The 21,804-nt window shown below is 37.8% G+C and overlaps 1 protein-coding gene across 1 annotated transcript; it reads right to left on the reverse strand.

The window, feature by feature from the left end:
• Nucleotides 1–663: 663 nt before the first annotated feature.
• On the reverse strand, nt 664–21,196 carry vps39 (VPS39 subunit of HOPS complex). The gene is made up of 24 exons (XM_015039796.1): nt 20,618–21,196; nt 19,679–19,744; nt 19,525–19,589; nt 19,302–19,344; nt 18,780–18,874; nt 17,224–17,322; nt 17,008–17,100; nt 16,547–16,730; nt 14,248–14,368; nt 12,745–12,865; nt 12,367–12,496; nt 10,649–10,791; nt 10,382–10,522; nt 9,343–9,484; nt 7,377–7,463; nt 6,262–6,335; nt 5,880–6,096; nt 5,123–5,251; nt 4,471–4,573; nt 4,166–4,211; nt 2,999–3,148; nt 2,211–2,345; nt 1,789–1,880; nt 664–1,411 (listed from the first exon to the last, which is right to left on the reverse strand). Exons 1-24 carry the CDS (start codon nt 20,688–20,690, stop codon nt 1,330–1,332), a joined length of 2,631 nt encoding a protein of 876 aa, XP_014895282.1. The 5' UTR covers nt 20,691–21,196; the 3' UTR covers nt 664–1,329.
• Nucleotides 21,197–21,804: the final 608 nt, after the last annotated feature.

Consider the following 21,804-nt stretch of genomic DNA (forward strand, 5'->3'; position numbering starts at 1 on the left):
AAAAAGAATTAAAGTGCAGGTCGTTCATTTTCAATTTAGCGACGGAGACCTTTTGAAAGAAGAGTTGACACCAGCATTCAGCTTCCAACTGAACGCTGGTGATAATGAAAGAAGTTTGGAGTGAATACTGCTACAGTTTGGAAACCAATTAATAACCACTGGTGTTAGTGAAGAAAAGTCTTTTTTTTTCTCGTTTTGTAGAAACAGTCCAGACCTAAATATGTTGCATTCACTGTAACAGGTCACAAATAATAGTAAAAAGACGGCTACTACTCAGACTGCAGAAGCAGGAATAAATGGTAACACTTTATTTGAAGTATTATGTCATTAGACTGATATAACACTGTCATAAACATGATATAGCATCTGTTATGAACATGAAAGAGTCTTGATGAATGTTTATGACTGTTATTATGAAGTGTCATTCAGTAAATAATGAGACTTTTAATGTAAAGTTGACACTTTTAATGTAAGTTTGCATAAGAATGTCACTATTTACTGAATGGCACTTTCTGACAACAGTCAAACATTCATAAAGACTTCTTCATGTTATGTCATGTTTATGACAGTATTATGCACACCCCTTCAAATAAAGTGTTACCGAATAAATATTTGGATTTTGATTAATGCACCTGTAAGCCACAAAAAAAGGATAAATGTTTAAAAATAACAGTGGATGTATTTGGGTAAGAACTGAGGGATTGACCTATAAATAATATTAAATGGACACTACTGAATAGAAAATACTATAATGTGTTATATTCACAACAAAACGTTATGAGTGACATCTCATTTCATTGTACAATCTTCAGAGTCACAGAAGGCATTAACAGTACTGTAGCACTCAGTATGGTATATCAAGGTGTATTTGAGGCCTACGATGAGTTATAGCAGTGGAGGGAACATGAAAGCAAAACAAAAACAAAAATAAAAAACTCTAGTAATCAGAGAGAGCACGCTTACGTCTGCAATCCCAGCTGTGAATAATCTTCCAGGACGCTGTGCCGGTAAGGCAGCAAATCCTTTATGTGGTTACAGTGGCATCTGCTTCTGGATTGTCTTTCTTTCCTTCCTTTTTCGTCTCTCCGTTCCCGCTGAGTGTCTCCAGACGTTTTCCTGTTTCTTCATGTATGCCGAGAGGGGAAAAACTTCAGCGCTGCTCTTGTTCTGCTCTGTGGCGGCAGAAGGGCATCTTCTCAGGCCACAAATAAACCAAAGCTGCAGTCCTTCAAATATATTTCTGATTCCAACATGGCCGAGCGACGAAGCCCGCAGCAGGGAGGTGGGGAGTGAGGCGGGGGGGTTATTCTTCAGTGTGAGAAGAGGATTTTACTGCTCGGTGGGACACACGCTGCGATCTTTGCAGCAGAAATAGTGAACCACCACGCCGTTGGGATACCTGGCAAACGCACTGAAAGACAACCAGAGGATTTATTATTATCCTTCCATTCCACTTACTACGAAGCGTCACATTACATCCACAAAACTCAATTTAGTGAAAAACTGCTTCATTAAATAATATTTAAGAATGGGTCCCAGTTCATGGGTCCCGCTAGAGTCAAGAGGGCCACATAAAAAGCGATGGCGGGCCGGGTTCGGCCCCCGGGCCTCGAGTTTGACATGTGTTATAATGAAACAGAATGTGAAAAGTTTCAAGGCTCATGCAAGTCACTCTGTCCCATTTAATCAAATTAGAAAACAGTAAATTTGAAAAAGTTCAACTCATAAAAACATAGTAATTATTTTCTCTACTCGTTTCACATTTGGAGTCATCTGTTATCATGTTACCTGTTTCCTATCTTCTTCTTACAGACTCTGCAGGTTTTTTCTTCTGTTATGACGCATTTAACCTGCTGGTGGAAGATTCGTTCTTCCTGCACCTGAGAACAGACACAAAATCCCCTTTAACATCTTTACCCCGAACGAGTCTTCAGCAAGACAGACAAAAAAAAGAGGAAAGAACATCCATCCATCAGATGACATCATCCTGAGCAACACCGATGTTTCAGCACCATGAAGAATCCCCTGAATGATCTACACCAGAAAGTTTTCAAGTCCTGTGTAAATGTCCAATCCCTTTAGGATTTTCTTTAACAGAGTATCAGAGTCTGTTTTAAAAAGGCCCCCAGGAATATGCCTGAACAAAATCTCTCCACTTAGGCATCCCACTATCAAGCGGATCTACCATAAAGACATTTCCCAGATCTCACCCTGAGGAACTCGGCCTGCAGCAGACTCTTCAACACCTGGTTGCAGCGTTTCATTTGGGCCTTCTCCTCCAGGACGCTCTCCAGGAAGACCTTTATCTCCCGGATCTGAGTGTTTGCTGGGAGCAGATTGATAGCCTGGAGAAACGGCGGCCACGGAAATATGGGTTTAAAAAACAAAAACAGGTCAACGATTCAAAACGTGACATGAAAAAAGAGACGCACTGCGAATCTCACCAAGTACTTTTGGTCTAGTTTCTAGTGAAAATGTCTTAATACACTTGAAATGAGACAAAACTAATTACTAGCTAACTTTTCAGTAAGCTAGCTTGTTTTAAGTGAATAATTCCTTAATATTGATGAAAAACTACTAGTTTCACTGGCAGATTATTTCACCTATAACATGGGAAAAATATTTCGTTAAGTGAAATAATCTGCAGTGGAACTAGTAGTTTTTCATCAATATTAAGGAATTATTCACTTAAAACAAGTTTTGTTGTTTGCACTAGAAACATACTTGATAAAATGTGGTGTTTTTGCAGCGCACAGTTGTTTCTGAATCAGTGGGGTCATGACTATGACTTCTTAATGAATTAAAAGGCATATTATGTAGTGAAATTCTGGATAAATTAGAATTGTTACTGCAGGTACACCTTTACCTGAAGAATTATAGCAAAACAAATAAGGCTGGAACTCAAGTTTGTTCCTCAAGCCTCCATCTTTTATTCATGGCAAAAGTTCCAAACTGAAGTGCAAACTTTAAAAGTGCAAAATGTACAAGAAGTGATTACCTTGGTGGTGTTGAGCTTGCTGTGGTGCAGCTCCAGGACATGCAGGGCTGCCTGCAGGTTGGCCTGAGGCTCAGTGAGCTCCATCTTAATGGGCCCCAGGCAGTGGGCGTCAGGGGGGGACAGGTACATCCGCAGCAGAGACAGATAAACCTGCGAGGCACAGTCACAGCACTTCACTCTTCCCTACATTCAAGCTCCATCTTGTTTTAGCTAAATTCAGTCAGAATGAATTTAGCTGCAGAGGCAGAGACTGAGGTTTTACTTTTAGATCATTCAAGCAGCGAGCGAGAGAGAAAGTGAGAGGGCTTTCAGAAGATAACAGGAAGGCAGAGTCGCTCTACTTTATCGTTTTCAGCTTGAAAATAATGGACTGGGTTTGTTAGATCTTAGAGACTACTTTCTCTAAAACATCCTGAGTGATGTCATTTCTGCTCCATGTAATAAATACTTAACGACCAGAAAGACCAGAAAAAATGTGAACTTTTTTCTTCATGTCTTCTCATAATAGTCAGCTAAAATCAACATCAACAGGTTAAAACTTGATCAGAAGTTACCGTCAGTGTTCATTTTTCTGCATCTATATTTATAGTCAGTTATTAATGGAACAAAAAAAGTGACTGAAGAAAATGTTTGTCAATAGTAATATAAAGTATGTGGACTCATTAAAAGCTCTAGTTTACTGAAACACCATTTATACACAAGTTTCCTTTTTTTTCCCCAGCCTGTAGCGAAACTCATCCATTTTGTGCCTGTGATTAATTAAGATGTTTTTCTTTTTATCTCTGAAAAAAGAGAAGAAAAACTATGCTGTCCAAGTTCTCCTCTTCACTTCACGTGGTCAAAATGCCTGATTTTCCAACCTCTGAAACTGGAAGGGTCCCGGAGCAGATCCCCGATGTACTTCCAACCCATCTGACTCCCACAGCACACCTCACCACAGTCTTCCTCCTCATTAATTTTCTTCACTCCCTGACTCGCCATCTCTTCTCCAACTTTCCTAACAACTGAACTGAACTGAACCAGCCAAGTTATAAATGTAATTCTTTATAAGCTTTGGTTTATTTACTAGATTTCTCCTGTTTAATAAGATATGCTGTAGTTTCTCTGCTGTGATGATGGTATTTATTGCAAAATGTGACAAAAACAGGAGGAAAAAAAAATACTTACATCTTTATTTCCTTCCATTGAACTGTTATAATGCCGGTGACAGTATCTATATGATAAGACAAGAGAAAATCATCATCAAGGACTCAAAGCTACAAAAAAATGCTTATAGCATTTTATACAGTCATAACAGTTCAAATGAGTCATCTGCTCTTATAATTTACAGAAATAACTTCTCTTTAAAACATGACTTTTGGCAACAAAGTGATTCAGAATCAAACAACATTTGCTCATCTTCACTCCAGTGAGCGCTCAGATGGCTGCTGTCATTTGAGGTGAGGTGAGGCGGCGTTTGCTCAGGTACTCACTCCTCGGCCATGCGGGTGTCGTTCAGAACGTGAACGTATATGAAAAGCGCCTGCTCGTGTTTTCCCATGCGACCCAGGAGCAGAGCCCGTTCCTCCAGCAGCCCTTAAGAGACAGAAAGCAAGGAGAACAAGGTCAGTGAGGCGGCTGCAGACCGGTGGGCTGGAGTGCTCCATTTCTCCAAGTTACATCGAGCAGAAATAATGGGAAACATTTGATACTTTACTGCTGTTTAATATGTAATCTTATGTTCTTGTTTATAACACGATCGAGAGAGGAAGAGTGAGAGATGCAATAGATATAGATTGAAAGATGGAGAGAAACAGATGACATTTATATAAATGAAAAGATCTAAATAAATACAGTAGATTCAGGATGAATAAGAAGCATTTTCAAGTGTTTTTTTTTTTTTTTTTTACACTTTGGAATGTCGATTATGTAGACATGTTTAAATACTTCCTGTAGCCAACAGGGCAGCTACGGAGAAACAAGACATTTCTCTGAATCAATAAGTATATTCAAATGAAGTGTTGAAATTTGCTCAGTGTGAGATTATGCAACTGAAATCAATAAGGTTTTTCAGGTTCTGTAAACATCTTTACAAAGTCGTTAACACATTTGCAGAAGCAGCAGAGCTGCAGGAATATTTCCTACCATCAAATGGGAAGTCGCTGATGAGTCTGGCAGGTTCATAGCTGGTGGAAATATCCAGAAAAGACAGCAGTTTGTTCCTGAACTCTCCCAGTTCACCTTGCTCCTGGCCGGCAGGGACGGCAGGAACCCCTGCGCAAAACGAAACCAATCTCATTAGCATAGTTAGTGAGACGATGGATACTGAAGAAAATGATCAGACGTTAAGAATCTTAAATTAAACTCCTATTTTTTTTTTTTTAGCATATCTGCTGTTTATAGCATTTTTGATCAAATAAACATAGCAAATGTGTTATTTACAGTGCAGTTATCCACTGAGCAACACATGAAGGTTCCTGACATTAACAGTCTGTCTGCAAGAACTTAAAATACATATTTGTTGGCCCATTTTAATCACGATAATCCCTAAAAACAGCCGTATCACATGTTATGGCTCGAATAATGGAGACAAAGCAACAAACCGTTTACTGCCAGCAGTTTGTTTAATCTGCTACTTTTAATCTCTTTTCCAACACTAGAGGGCAATCATGCATATCGGGGCATTTTACTGTATTAAAGAAGAAACTCGCCCTCTAAATGTGCGATCTTTCCATTTATTAATGCTTAGACGACAGGACAAGTAACTCAACTTTGAATGTTGGTTGTGTCATCCTACCATCTTTGGTTAAAAGCAAAATTCCTCAGATTGCTAAAACAAAAACCCCCCTCTTGCCCCCCAGAGAAAGGAAAACCTTTCAGAGCCGGGAGCTTCTGCACAAACCTTCTGGCAGTGAGTTGAGGTACTGCTTCATCAGGCCTTGGACCCTGCTCAGATACAGCTGAATAAGCACATTATGAAACTCGGGGCCCTTCTCGTCCCACACGTAAATGATGTGCTCCAAATACGGGATGGCCAGCTCCACGAAGCCTTCCTTCAGGAACTGCAGCACTTTGTCTCTGGGCAAAGTCTCCACCTCGGGCAGATCTTCAGTGAAGATCTAAAGAGGAGCAGACATTTTCAAAACAAGCCAATATTAAAAAAAAAAAAAAAAAAAAAAAAAAAAAACACAAGATACTCAAGTAACTTGAAGTTTCTATTTGTTACTGTAGCTGGGACACAAAGTGGAGAATAAATATACATTTTTAAAAATGCGTTTGCTCACCTTCAGGCCGTCCTCAGGACAGATTTTAAGCACCCAGGGAGAAAACTCCAAGATTATCCCCAGATTCTCTGATCCTGTGAGTGAGAAAAGTTCACAAGGTGGGGAATTACAAACAGTTGATTTTTGTTTATTTTGTTTTAATATGTACAAAAATACTTACAGCATGAAGCATAATGTCAAAACATTTGTTTTACACACTCAAGGAAGTGAAACGTATCAATATTCCTGCTCTTTGCCTACTTTTATTACACCCGTATAATAAATAAACCTGTATTTAATAGTTACTCCACCAATATTGTATGTATTTAATATTAATTAAATGCATATCTTATAACATGAGCTTGATTTTAGTGCATTTCATTTTAATTACGGTAGATGAATAATATTTTTGTCTTCACATCTCACCAAAAAGACAAAACAAAACTAACAGCAATAACAAAAACACCAACAATAAGTGAATCATATTATATATTATGAACATTGCTGGACTAAAAACTAAAGTCTATTCAGTTCAAACATACAAAAAAAAACAAAAACACATGCCTTGCAAAAATATTTTAAACATTTTGTCTCGTTAAAACTGCAAGTAAAGCATTTATTGCGATTTCATCTGATCTGAAAAGTACATTGTGCCCCCTTTACTCTCACAGCCCTAAATAAATTAGCAGAGCAATTGATTGTGCTCTGAAGTCACCCAATTAGGAAGAATCAACTAATAGAAACAATTAGTTTCCCCACACAAATCTGGCTTTTATGAAAGTGAGGCAAGAAACAACCATTGTTTTTAAACAAGAAAAAGAAAATCGGTAAGAATTACACAAACAACATGCAGGACAAAATGAACCTTTTTGAGTTTCATTTTCATGAAATGAAACTCAAAAATCCACTTGAAAATTCATGTCTGCCCTCCGCCAGACTGAGGTTTAGCTGTTCAAAGAAAAATGGGCTAAAATATCTGGATATTTTCCCTCCACTTCTTGATGTTGCAATACTTCATGTCCATCACATAAAATCCCAATAAAATGTGTCCAAGAGAGCAGAAGCAACATGAAAAACAATTGGAAAAGTTCAGGAAGTCTAAATCCTTTAAACCAGTCAATGCGGCCGAGTCTCACCCAGTCGTTGGAGGTACTGTACAGTTCGCTCGTGACCTTTCAGAGGAGAATTGGCCTTGGTGGATTGGTCCAGCAGGACCATCAATGCTGAAACAGAGCAAACAAAGTGAGAACAAGAACATGGCGGCAAGTGACGGCACAGCAGGAGGGAACGCGTGATTAGTGGTTTGTACGGCACAGCGGGAAGTCGTGTTTGTCGCACGCCTTGTCAACTTGAGCAGCGTGACATCACAGGCATAAATCAGGGCAGGCCAATTAGGACCAGCTGCGCCCGCAGAATCCAGAAACCACAGGGAGCAAACCGCTGTGATTTATGCGGTGACCACGTAGCCTCAGAGCTGACTCCCAAACCCCAAAGGATTCGGCTTTGTTAGGAGCAGCTAACCGGAGCCTGGCGATGTTCTCCGTAATGGACCGACTGGGCTTACAAAGGCTGCATTGTGCAACTCTGAGCGAAGATATTCGAAGAAACGATCGGAGCTGGAGCCAAATGAGACGACAGCTGACAAATACGGGGCAGGGCCGACATTGAAACCGCTAATTTAAAACCCGAGTTTCAAAGAAAAGAAAAAAAAAAAAGAGGATGATGAAGCAGATCACTTGTTCAGCTTTTATACTGTCAAGCTGAGGCCTGCGGCAAATAAACAACACAAACAACTCAGACTGTGACAACAGCAGCTATATTTCAGCTGACTCATATCCGCTGCTCCATGAGTAACTTTCACATTTGAATAACACATTTTATTTCCTTCATTAAAACAATGACAAAGCAAACCAGGACCGTAAAAAGTCGATCTGTTAAATGTGCAAATCATAAATGGTGATTTCGATCTGCACACTTATCAAAGAGCTGGACTTTAATCAGCCAAGGGAGAACAATAGAGCCGTATTGATCGGCCCATCTTTGTTCTTTCTGGAGAGCCATTTGGTGAGTCATAAAACATTTTATTACTGCAAAAACAAAACAATTTTACAAAGTATTTTTGGTCTAGTTTATAGTGCAAATATCTCAGTGCACTTGAAATGAGACAAAACTAACTCATAAGTAACTTTCCAGCAAGATGTCAGAGCTTATTTTAAGTAAATAATTCTTCAATATTGATCCCCAAAAAAAAAAAAAAAACCCAAAAAAACCACTTGTTCTATTGATGGATTTTTCCACTCACAACATAAGAAAAACATTTTGTTATAAGATAAATAATCTGCCAATGGAACTAGAACTTTTTCATCAACTTCTTCATCTTGCTGAAATTTTACTTTTAAGCTAGTTTTGCATCATTTCAAGTGTATTAACATATTTTCTCTAGAAACTGGACCAAAAATACTTGGTCAGATTTTGTGTTTTTGCAGTGATGGCAATCTGTCAAGCGTTTCAGTGTTTTTCTGACAAATAAATATTCGCTCTCAGCAAGAACCAGGTTGTTCGGGGCAAGACTTGTTACAGTTGCATTATGTAATTTTCTATAGAAAGTGTTTTTTATGCATTTGTTGAAAGTGTCACCATGTGGTGACAATATGATACGATTCAGTTAATCTGTGAAAACACTGAGCTCTTCTGCCTTCTCCCAGCACCAACTAGAAACAACCAATCAGGGCCAGGAGGCGGGGCTTAGCACTGTCAATCACAATCCTGTGTCATAAAGATATTAGATTGTGTGTAAGAATCTGTTCGCTGGGAAACTATTAGTCGTGGACTCCGTGAAGTAGTGGTGAGAAGAAAGAAGCTATAAGAAGTCAAATGTCCACAAGAAAGAAAATTATATCTTAATTTTGCAGAGACGTACGCTACATTCATCCTACAATTCAACGCATAATATTTTAGGCGACCTCCTAGCATCAGCAAAACATCTTAAACAGAGGTATAAAATAAAGGAATACTTTCTTTAACAGTGACGAGAAAAATGTAAAAAGTCGTATTTTTGTGACAATCTGACCCGTTAAGGTGCATCCATCGACAGCTGCCTACCTTTCTGGTGCAAGCCCTTCTTTTCGTAGAGAATGATGAGCTCGCTGTACTTCTGGGTCTTCTTCAGGACGAACTCACTCTCCTCGATGTGGCAGTGGTTGTTCTCCAGTCGAAGGAGCGGAGAGACGAGGGCCACGTTGGTCTGCAAGGAACAGACGAACAAAACACACCGTTTATAAATCCGAGTCCGTCACTTCCAGTACAGAACACCAGCACGACCTCCGCCTCATCAGATACGTAAAAGTTAAACAATCGAAAACACAAAAAAGTTCTTTTGTTGTCATTTTCAGCACGTGTCTTCCAGTTTTATAGCGCATTTAAAAGTGAGGTTGTGTTTTGTTGTACATAATGTGAAGACTTCAATAAATGGTTTTCAGGTAGATTATCAGTGGAAATTGAAATCAGCAATAATAAAATTAGAAGGTGCATCTGCTTTTAAGTGACACCTGAACAAAAAGTGACACTGCACATCACTCTGAACACACCACCGTAATGAAACCTGGTGATGGCAGCATCATGGTGTGGGGGTACATCTGTTTTGAGGGGGCAGAAAACGTGAGGCTGGAGTGAACGTGCATCTTTTATCAGCAAAGCCCTTAACATGCAGCCAGAGTTAAAGATTAATGGCCCAGTCAAAGTCCAGACCTAAACCCAATACAGAATCTGTAGCCAATCTTGAAAACATTACCTCCATTTGATCTGACTGACTTTAAGGTATTTTACAAAGAAGAATGGAAACTAATCTCTACCTGTAGATATAAAGATGATCAGGACATCTCCAAAAAAATACAAAATAAATAAAATCAGCAGTAACTGAAGTGAATGATGGTTCTATTAAAGTGCGACTCAAAGGTGCCGAGTGCAAATGTACGCTACACTTTTTATACTTTTATTTGTTAATATAAATGTACAAACCATACGCTGAAGTTTGTGGTCATAATGCGACAAAAAGTGAAATAATTTGAAGAGTTTTTCAAAACCCTATGTAATAAATAACGAGATATAAGCAAATAATTAACAAACGTCACTCTGGTCTTACGTGCAGATAACATTTGAGCAGCGTGGTGTCGATGATCTGCAGGAGTTTTTTGCGGCTCTTGATGGTCGGAGTTCCCTCCATGAGCGGAGACGTTGTGGACGGGCCGGTGTCGTTCAGCTGTTTGGCAAGATGGCTGCGTTTCTGTGAGAACCAAAACAAACAAAAACGTTTTATTTTAAATCTACCGCAATTTACGTTATCCCAATGTTTAAGAGTTTCCACATGGGGGGAGCATTTTCTTTAACGTCTTTTGTCATGAACACACACCTGGGTGAGGTAATCAATAAGAGCCAGATGAGCTTTCTCCAGCTCGGCCCCAGACAAGCCGGGCAGAGGGTTGGGGTAATGCAGCTGTTTGCGGTAGTCTGATGGGAGCAGGTCCGGGTAAAGTCCGATCACATGCGTGGGATCTGCCGGCCACACAAACAAATATAGAAAATGACAAGATTTTAATGCGTATTCAAAAAAATGTACAGCACATTAATGCAACGGGCAAAAAAGGCGCCGCCAAGAATCCTGTATTATCAGCCATTTACAGCGTTTTGGTTTTAATTTTTAGTTAAACGTTTACAGAGAAGATGTGACGCTTACATGTGAGCTCATAAAATACTGTTTCAATAAGAAATATGAAACAGTGATGAAATAATTACAAATGACAGAATAATTACAAATATGCATCGAGAACTGATTCAGCAAAAGTAAAATCAATCCTTTAAAATTTCCAATTTGTGTTTGGTCATTTTCAAGTTAAAATTGTGACAGAAAAAAACATAAATAAGCAAATAAAAAAATAAAGGGAAAAGACCGAGTACGTAAATGATTCAAGTTTTTGGGAAATTGCTGCAACTGAAACTAAGTATGTCTTTGTTTTTATGATTTTCTTGATTTTTTTTTTTTTCCAAAATATTTTTATTGAGATTTTTCAATTTGGAAATACAATTACGTAACTATCTGAACACCTTTTCTTTGTGGTCATTACATGACGGTAATTATTCTTTCTCAAATCAGAGAAATGAAAAAAAAAAGAAAAAAAAATGACAGACATGGGAGAGAAAAACAAAACAAGAAACAAGAAACAGCTTCTCAAAAACAGGGGTATTCAAGCAGATTACAAACTGGATACATGTAGATGTACACATCTATACAGCACAGCACACTGCAGGTTCCGGCAAATCAAAACTCAAACAGTCCCTCTGACAAGTCTAAGTTCTTAATAAAATTAATGAAAGGCATCCAAATCCTCTCATAAAGATACTGTTTGGATTTCCTAATATATGTTATTCTTTCTAGTGCCAAATTAGATGCCATCTGCTTTAACCGCTGGGTCTGCAGACATTTTTCCAAGCCAAAACAATAAATTTTTTAGCAGCTAATGAGCTTATATCTATAAAAGCACATTCTATTTTACTAAAGTTCTGCTTCTCAGGGTATAAAGCCAACAGGAACAATTTAGGATCAAGTGAAATTTGCTTTAGGAGAATTTTTTCAATTCTATCTTTCACCTCTGTCCAAAATGCATTGATTTGTCTGCATTCCCACATGCAGTGTATTAGAGTCCCTTTAGAATTACACCACTTTACGCAAAGATCTGGGATGCTGTTGTTGTATTTATTTAAATGCACAGGCGTAACATAAACACGCATTAGCCATTTAAATTGTAGAATTCTAAGTCGGCTATTTATGGACATTGTGTGAGTTCTAATCCAAACCCTTTCCCAATCCTGTTCACTGATATTTTATAAGTCCAAATTCTACTTTATAAGCTTATTTTTTGAGTTGATTTTCTTGATATTTTACTGAAAATTTCATTATCGTTTTTTAAATGTTATTTTGTCGAACTTATTTTTATTTCCTATTTTATCATTTAAATATCTATGCTGTTGTAATTATTGCGCCTGAGGTTGCTGTATAAATAAAACTGGACAGAACATGAGCACAGCTGCAGTATTTTGCGTCGGTTTGACCCAGGTGTGACCCGTTCGTACCTGTACCAAGTTTAGCAAACACCTGCATGGAGTCGTCAAACTTCTTCTGGCAAAACAGGTTGAAGGCGTAAAGATTCTGGATGTGATGAATCTGCTGCTTCTTTTCACCGTCTGAATCGTCCTTCATTTTCTGAAAAAGGAAAAAAAAATAAATTAATGATATAAAAGGAAATGTGATCCACCCTAAATTTTTAGTTATTTTGTTGCGTAAAGAGCACCGACATGCAAGAAGATGACTCAAGCAAATCCTCCTGAAACGGTTTTTACAGCTGCGCCTCATCAAAATCGGATTTCTGGTGTGATTTTATGTTGCATTTAAGCTACAGGTAGGCTGACTTCTCGGGGGAATAAAACGCGAGCTCTGCGGCTCGTGCTTACCGCCAGCTGAAGAGCGAGCTCGAACTGCTTGTCCTGGAGAAGCTGCTGGATCTGGCTGGCGATCGACACCGGCACCAGGCGCCAGACGAAGTGGTTGCTGGCGACGTACACGATGTTTGGCCTGGGAGGGAAGAGGAAGCGTTTTAGCTACAAACACAGAACATCAGCAGCAAAGATTTGAAAAGCCCTCAAAATGAAATTGTTCTCGCATTGTATATAAAAAGAAACAAATTGCAGACTAAAGGTTATCAAAATATACTTTTGACTGTTTTATTTTGTTAGTTTTTGTGGGCTGCATGTCATTTTGTCCTTTCCCCTCTTCCTACCTTTGCAGTTTTTTTTGTTTTTTTTTTATTCTTCAGGTATAAAATTTGAGCCCTCGTTTGTATTTCTAACTGATCATAAAAGAAAAAAAAAAAATATATATATATACACACACACACACACACACACACACACACACACACACACACACACACAACAGGACATTATGTACCCCGAAGAATAAAACTCAGAATTTAAAGTTGTTTTCTATTTATACTCTGAGGGGCAATGAAATTATACGACTCCAATAAATAAATCCTACATGCAGAAGTCAATTATAAAGGTTTTCTTTTTGGTCAGGGACCGAACAAATGGAAACTGAGAAAGATACAAGCAATATCAACAACTACAATTTTTGTTGGTTTTTTTTAGAAAATGTACAGTCAAATTGAACTGTATCTGAATAGAGCTGAATAGTTTTGGGTTCATGTGCATCCAATAGTAGGTAGGAACCATGTGCAGAAGCAGCCTCAGGTCATCAGAGTCCTGCCTGCTCAGTGAAACCAGCATGAGACGTAAATATGAGGCAACACGTCGTTTCTGCAGCGCTCTGCTCTGGAAGCGAGCGCCTCAACACCTGAGATGAAACCAGAAACTTTTGATTCCTTTTAATCAGTACTGGAAACATGACAGCTTACATGGAGAAGCCAAAGGCTACTTAAATACTGGGCATGTTTTTTTCTTTTATGTCATTACATCTTATTTGTTTATGCTTTTCTTGACTTTTTGATGCATCGTTCCTGTTTGTTTTAGTTTCTTTTTTCTGTATAAATCTTGATATTATCCTGCATTTGAACGGTCACATACAAATAAATTTAACTCGAGTTACTGGAGTAAAAAGGGATGAAATGGTAACATGAATGTCTGGAATTGGGCAACAAATTGGTGAAAAGGAGAAAAAAAAACACTGACTCAGTCCTTTTTGTTTCTAATAATTGCAGCCTCTAAATTGTGATCCTCAAGAATAAAATGTGGTTGACTTAAAAGCTTTTATGAGAGTCTAGCAAAACAGATTTATTTTCCGTAGCAGAGAAACACAAAAGTCAGAACTTTTACTTGAAAACAGATTTTTACAAAAAGGTCAGTGTTCTACATCAAAGTAAACAACATCGTTTTTTGCTTCCCCCCCCCACACTTTTATTTTCTGGTTTTCGTTTACGACTGTGAAGTCCGTCTCACCCTGCTGAGGCGATGAAGCGCGGCCTTTGCAGCTCCACATTCTGCACCAGCAGCCGTGGCTCTAAGGTCCGTATCTCCACATATCGAGGGAGGACCGCAATGATGTAGGGAGGCTGGTGCTCTGCAGAGATAAAAAAAAATATATATATATATTTATTCGTTTGCATTACGCTGTTTTTTTTTTTTTCAGCTTAAAAGGAAAAACAGGATTATTACAAGAAAGTTTGTGACCAAGCCTAAATGAAACAGACTTTAATGGACCAGAAACTAAGGACACACCGATCCACTTTCTTCACTTCCGATACCGATATCTGAGGTTACGTATTGGCCAATACCGATCTGATCAATATGTTTATTTTTTTTAAACTCAAACCTAAATCTACTGAATTATAAATGTATTCAAAATAAATGCATAATTTATTGCACATTTAGTAGCTTCACAACACAACTTTTGTTTTGTCCAGTCAGTGCAGTTAGGAGTATAACAACTAATGTAAAATAAATAATAAGCTAATAAAAACAATAGGTTGACCACCTTGGTCAAACATGGAAAAATGAACTGCAACAAACTTTTGAAATTGTCAGAAAGTGCAAATAAGAACTCAAAATATAACGTAAAATAGATAAATCATGACGTCGCTCAGAACACAAAGCATAGAGTTAGACTGAGTAGATAATATAAGAAGTAGAATTTATTTTAATGTCTTTGTGCACAAACAAAGCACAACAAGATTTTAAAAAACTAGAAACTCTCAAAGAAACACAGAACAGCTGGGATGTTAAGAATGAATGAAACGGATCAACGCATCTCTAGTTGGAACAACTAGGAAAAGGAAACTCTTTACGGAAATTCAGAATCAGTGAGGCCAATTCATCTGCAAATCCAACTAAAAGGCAACAGTTTTTGGTAGATATGTGGCACACGATTCACCCTGGGAGAAAAAACCCCAAACAAAACAAAAAAAACCTCCAGCTTTCCCTTTATTGTTAAGCGGTTGAGGACGGTCCGTTTAAACGGATCTAAAACGGTGCAGCTCATGTCGCCTCTGCCTTCCAGCTCCGCTCTGTTCGCAGTTTGAGGAAGAGGAAATTGAAAGCTGCATAAAACCAGCGCTTGGAGGCTTCATTTCCTCTTGTTGTTTTTCCCTTCTGTATTCCGGCGAGAACAGAAACGCACAGCATCTTAAACCACTACAGAGCTCATCATGGACCCATGGTGAACTACTCATGAGGTAAACGCTTCATTCTCCGACACATGGAAGCCAAAAAAATGGTTGTAACATATAAAAGACAGCTGGATTACAGCAAACAGAGAAAAGGGTAAAACTTGAGCAATTCTGTCTGGGCTCAAGTATTACTTGACTATAAAGAGCAAGTCATCAAACTTGCCATTGGATGAGTTAAAAAATAAAATTACCTTGTAGAAAATTGCTCAAAAATTATTAAGTATTATCAAAAATGCTGGATTTTAAAAAAATCATTATTATGAGCTGATTAAAGTTCAACAGCAGGAATTTAAGTCTGGGCAAAATGTTCTTAAAGTTTGGTCACAATATTTTGTGCTAATATTGTGATAACGATAAAAGTGATAGAACTATTTACTGCTTCTTTTTTTAAGTAACTGTATGACTAACTGTGTGCCACAGCAATAATGGTCCCACAAACACAAATACTGCTCTTGAAAAACTTTTCCATTTGTAATACGCTTCTTTAGGACACTGCAAGTACATGTAGTGTGATTTCAACTAATCCTCGTTTCAAAGAACAATTGTGCTTACACTGACTTCATAATTCACTATATTTGTTATTTCTGTTGTTTTTGTTTAATTACTTGGGATATTTAAAATGTCTTCTTGTTTCGCGTTAAATCTTGGTAAGAATTTAAAGCTTGATGATGTTTGAGGATTTGTTCTTGCATTATTAAGTCATTACCTTCATGTTACCTGAAACTGGTCTCAAAAACAACAATATCGTTTATCGCAATAATTTCTGGGACAATTTATTGTCCAGTAAAACTTCTTATTGTGACAGGCCTACACATGGCTTTCAAATATTTTTGCAAAGCAAAACCTGAAAAGTGAGGAATACATTTGTATTCATCCACTTTTTATTTCGTAGCTGCTGTTTGGTAGTTGCAGTTCATTTATGTAAAGCTTTTTTTGTAGTTTTCATTTCTTATTTAACCCACATAGATCTCAAAAAAAGAGATCTATGTGGTTGTCGCTTGTGCGTCACTTCGCCTTTTGCTGTCTCTTCTCATTAAAGTCAAACATGTCAATGCTGGGGAATAACTCCTTACCCATGGCGATGGGGATATCGGTCCAGTTCAGGGCGCACTTCTGGGTGCAAACTCCTTCTTCGTTAAGCACCACGGTGAGGTCGTCCTGCCCAACAGCCACCTTCCCATCAGCCAGCGGGGCAACTAGAGGCTCCAACTGTTTCCCAGTGGGGAAGAGCTCCTTGATGGAGCCGCGGCCATCCAGCTGGATCACAGCAAACAGAGTCCAAATGTGTGATTAGACTTACAAAAATCACCATAAAAAAACAAAAAATATGATGAGAAAGAAAGACAAATATCAGCTTATCCATTGCTAAACACCTCAAATACAAATGTATTCGGTGAAGTGCTGTGGTTTTTCATATGTCTTGGCTTAGATCAAAGTGTTTTCTCAGGATGTTCAGTCAAAGTCTTCAACTCTCCTGAGAACTACTTTCACTTATACAAGACAAATTGCTGAGGTGCTTTTCACTAAAACAGACCCGAATGAGGTAATAGTCCCGTTTGAAGCCGACACAGATGGAGTTTTCACACCAGGCCATGGACTTAGGAACATCTGGCACACCCAAGTCGCCCTGAGAAATGGAAACAAAAACACCAAGACGCCAGGATACAGTGAAGTCAAAGAGGGCTGTGTGGAAAGTGTAGACTTTCATTGCGCGCACACGCACGCACGGGTTTGGTGTAATTTAATTTACCTGCAGCTCATGGAACTCTCTATCCTTCCAGTAATACAGCTGCAGTTTCCTTTTCACCGCCACACACATGCGGAGGCTTTCCTCCCCAGAGCTCGTTTGCTGAAGATTTAAAAAATATATAGACACAGTGTTTAATTTGACACTAAAAAAGCCACAAATGATGGTTATTTTATAGAAACAGTAAAAATTTTTTGGATGGATTAGTTCATTTCAACAAATTATGAAATGCGTTATAAATGCTATGTGGTTTCCATATTTTGTGTCTCACTAACGGTTCTGCTTTCAGGTTCCCAGTTGGCACAAAGGATTCACGGTTTACTGTGTTCAAATTTCCTGTTCTACACACACTGAGAACATTTTGACTACTCTGACGTCTATGAACTAATAATCCTTAAAAAAAAAAAAAAAAAAAAAAAAAAAAAAAAAAAAAGAAAAAAAAAAAACACCAACAAATAAAAAATAATTTGTAGTCGTGGAAAGAGTATTCGTAGATCTTAAACTGATTTACAAAATGCAATGTATGTTATTAGGATTTCAAGTGACGGTTACACATTTAACAAATAGAAGAAAAATGATTCATAGGTTTCTAAACTTTATACAAATAAAGTTCTGAAAAGTGTGGCTCACATCTGAGTTTAGGGTCGGCCTGCTGTAAGTGAACCTCCTTTCCAGTCTCCAATATTTTAGAGCCTCCAACTGGATTTTATTTAGAACTTCTCTGTATTTTCCTCCATTCGGCTTTGGTTTGCTTTCATGTCCCCGCCTCTACAGCATGATGCTGCCACCACCATGCTGACTATGGAGGTGATGCGTTCAGGTGTGCAATAGTTTCTACACTCTGATTTCTGACAGCGCTCCCAAAAAATGTTCAAAACCAGTTATAGTGTTTTATAACCAAACGCTGATTTGAGCTTTTGCATAACTTCGTCTCTGGTCCATGTGCGTTAATTGATGATCATGATGCTGTTTGTTTAGTAATGTTCTCTAGAAAAACAAACAAAAAATAAAAAACATAAAATCCCAACAAAACACAGAAGTTATGTTTTTAATGGCACAAACAAAAAAAGTTTAGATGCAGTTTCTGGCATGCAGCTGCTTTTGCAACATTTTATCTCCGACCTGCTACATCATGTGTTACAAGAAACCAACTAATTGAAAAAATAAAATAAAATGACGCTTGTACTGTACTTTGATAATAACAATAACTAAGCCGCACAAGACTTGGGCAATAGCTTAGATCCTCAAGTCATGAATTTACTTAGCTATATTGCTAATAAGAAATACTCAAGAAGAAACTCAGGAAGAAGGTCAAATCATTATAATAAACATAAAAATTCAACTATAGAGAAAAAAGTTTCAACCTAAGAGCTTTTTGTCCTGTAATCAAGTTATATTTAGACTATAAAAAACATTTTTGAGGATTTTCATTTATTTTTTTTTATTTATCATCATTACTAGTTGATAATGGTAGTGGTATTAAAAAGTGACAGACGGAGCTAAAATTTGCTGGAGGTTTTTTGTGGTTAAGAGTTGAAGCCAGGGAGACTTTAACTGACCTGCAGGTCACACGCAAACAGTGTGGCTCCTTTGGCTTTAGGCACCACAGTGATCTGCTGAAAGGTCAGGAGGTCATGGACGTGGATGTTGTTCTCTAGAAGACACGAAGGAGATTTAATCAACTTGTCTTGATATAAAAAGTATCCAGTGTGGATAACAGGGCTCCATAGTGCAAACAGTTTTGTTGCACATCCAAAGAAAAAAGCAAAAAGAAAAACTTTTTTTTTTTTTTTGGTTGCACTGGTGCCTTTAATAATAACAATTTTCATGTTTGTGTTGGAAATTAAACAAAATTTTACCGTTAGATGTGTAATGTGGTGGTAAAGAAACTGTAAAAACATATTGTTGCACCTTAAAGTTGTGGCAGTGAAGCTAAACAAAAAAGTTAAGTGCAAAGCTGCAAAAAGTTAGTCTGGAGCCGTGCACACACCGGTTTTAATCTCAAGTATTCAGAGATTATTTTTAAATCAATAAGCAATTATGATGAATAAATGGAAGATAAATGGGACGCCAAAACTTACCCAAAAGACTGACGAGAATTTTATACTGAGAAACGACGTAGAGCTGGAGAAAGAAGAAACACAATAATTATGTTTAAATGCTTTTTAAATTGAACTCAACAAACCACAGATCATTAAAAAAAGATTCATGTAGAACAACACACCCAAGCAGGAAGAGGTCTAAATGCTTCCTCACAAACAAAACAACTGATTTGTTCTGAAATTGTTCCCAGTTTGATCCTACCTGTTGAATTTTCTTGGAGAAGTTCTTATTAGACTTTTCCAAAGTCACCTCGAACCGGTTGGTGGCTGAGGAGAAAATAAATTACGTAAATGTTCCACAAACACTTTAAAAAATGTATATCAAAAGTAAACCTCCAACACTCAGTCTGTTTTACCTGCATCCTTCTTGATTCTGTACAGGAGAAGATGTCCTGGTTTTGTGCCAACAAGCAGCCAATCCTCTGCAGGGATAAACACAGGGAAGAAGTTTGAAACATAATGAGTTACCTTTTTAATACAGAAAGTCAATCTACGAAAAGTGGATCCATGTTTTTTTTTTCTTCTGTGTTTTTTTTAAGTTATAGAGCAAAAAATAAGACATGTTTTGATTTATTTTTTTTATGTAATAGTTGCAGGATTTAGAGCAGAATGAAATCGGAAGAGGCTTGCATGACATTTTGAGTGCATCCATAAGTTGACCTGTGTGACGGAAACAGGATTAAAACAAAGTTAAACTGTTGGTGGAAATATCTTCAAATAAAACGTATATCACAATGCAAAACAACAAAATTAAGCATAACAGTTTAATAGGAAACTAACTTTACAACAGCGCTTAAAATCAACGCCAATTTTTTTATTTTTATTTTGTGCCAAAAATGTTTTGTGTATATTAGCAAGGACAGAAAAAGAGTTTTACAATTACAGGGTCAGACATTATGCTGGAACAAATCGTCTCATCCAAAGTTAAGTATCCAGGCACACATGGAAAAATTCATTTCCCCCTTTTCTTTTTATGAGTGAAAATTATTATTGTTTAAATATTTTAACTTGTTAGTAGTTGCTTTAGTAGTTTAAAACTGTTTTTTTTTTACTTTTCCAACTTTTGCTTTATATCAACAACAAAAAAGTATATGGCATAATATATTTTTTATTATAAAAAAAATGTTTTTAGAGGTTTTTTATATTTCTCACTCCTTTCCCAGATTTTGTATCCCTGCTGTGCCATCCATCCCAGTCTTAGAGATGTTAGCTGAGACACTCCAGATCTGGGGGACACTCGGGACAGCAGGACAGTAAACACACGGAGGGACAATAACCCTCTGTAAGATACTCACCCCAAGCCGCAAGGCAGTCGATCTGAAGAGGAAGCTTCTCTAAAATAGGCACTGGCTCATACGCGTCATGCATCTTGAAGCACTTTTGCTGGTTCTATTACACAATGTTTCTGCTGGATAAATTGCCAGACAACAGCTGACGAGTCTGTCAGGGTGATGCAGCTTTTTAAGTCGCCATTAAACGCCGGCCGACCAGTTCCATGCGTCCAGAGTGACCGTAGAAATTGCAGTCTGGTAAATCCTGGTATTTTGGACAAATATGACAACGGAACACTTGGGCTAATAGCCGGCTATCGCCCCGACCATACCATAACAACAGCTGACTGTTAGCGAGCTAGCTTAGAAGTTAGCAAACAACAGCTAGTGGTAAACATTGTTTTCTTTCACTGGCGGTCTACTGAAAAGCGAGTCGAGGCCGCCATCTTTCCATAAGTCCCAATGTAGCCGCAGGTGAAAACATACACCCAATAATAGCCGCAAAAAACTGAGTAGCAGCTTAGTTTTTACTTCCACTGTTGCTTCTCGCTGCTTCCTGACTGTTGACAGCTGCGCGAGCGTTTGACAGACACGTGACTGAACTCACGAGGACCGAATTAAAGGTGCAGTGGCTTTTATTTCCCCTCCACCGCAACTAATGGACAGCAAGAAAATTATTCAAAAGCTTCTACATTAAATTAAATTATTGACATTTTAAATGTACTACTGGTAGGAATGAAAATTCTTCTCTTCTTAGTACACTGTAAAAAAAAAAAAACAATACAGAAAACATAATTTGACATTAAATGACCCTGCAACTAGAAACAAATCATCTAAATAGCGGATGTGGACTCAGGGGTCTCAGACGTTTCCATGCTTTTGCAGACTTAAATATCTGGACTCTTGTCATGCCCATTTTAAAGTTTAATACAATAGCTAACTGTGAATTTATGACGAATAATTTTACTACGGCAAGTTGGTCCTACAAAAAAAATGAAAAAAGGAAAAGATTAATGGTTTTAAAAAGATATTTGGTTGGTTGGAAAACAACTTGACAAATATGACAAGACAATAAAAGTGTAGAAGTCGTCAGTACGCATGCGTGTTAGGATGGAGAAAAAAACGGACCAATTATTGGATGGACAAATAAATTAATGGATGGCGAGACAACTAAATGGACACGTTTGTGTATTCAATAATGGATGTACTTA

The sequence above is a fragment of the Poecilia latipinna genome, unplaced genomic scaffold, assembly GCF_001443285.1.
Source record: "Poecilia latipinna isolate Pla-1442-1.1 unplaced genomic scaffold, P_latipinna-1.0 Scaffold484, whole genome shotgun sequence".
NCBI lineage: Eukaryota > Metazoa > Chordata > Actinopteri > Cyprinodontiformes > Poeciliidae > Poecilia > Poecilia latipinna.

Coding starts and splice junctions, on each gene's coding strand:
- vps39 (XM_015039796.1), bottom strand. CDS start 20,690: ATGCATGACGCGTATGAGCCAGTGCCTATTTTAGAGAAGCTTCCTCTT. Junction 14,369..16,546: donor CGATATCCCCATCGCCATGG/GTAAGGAGTTAT, acceptor TTATCTCTGCAG/AGCACCAGCCTCCCTACATC. Junction 1,412..1,788: donor AAGAAGAAGATAGGAAACAG/GTAACATGATAA, acceptor GTTGTCTTTCAG/TGCGTTTGCCAGGTATCCCA.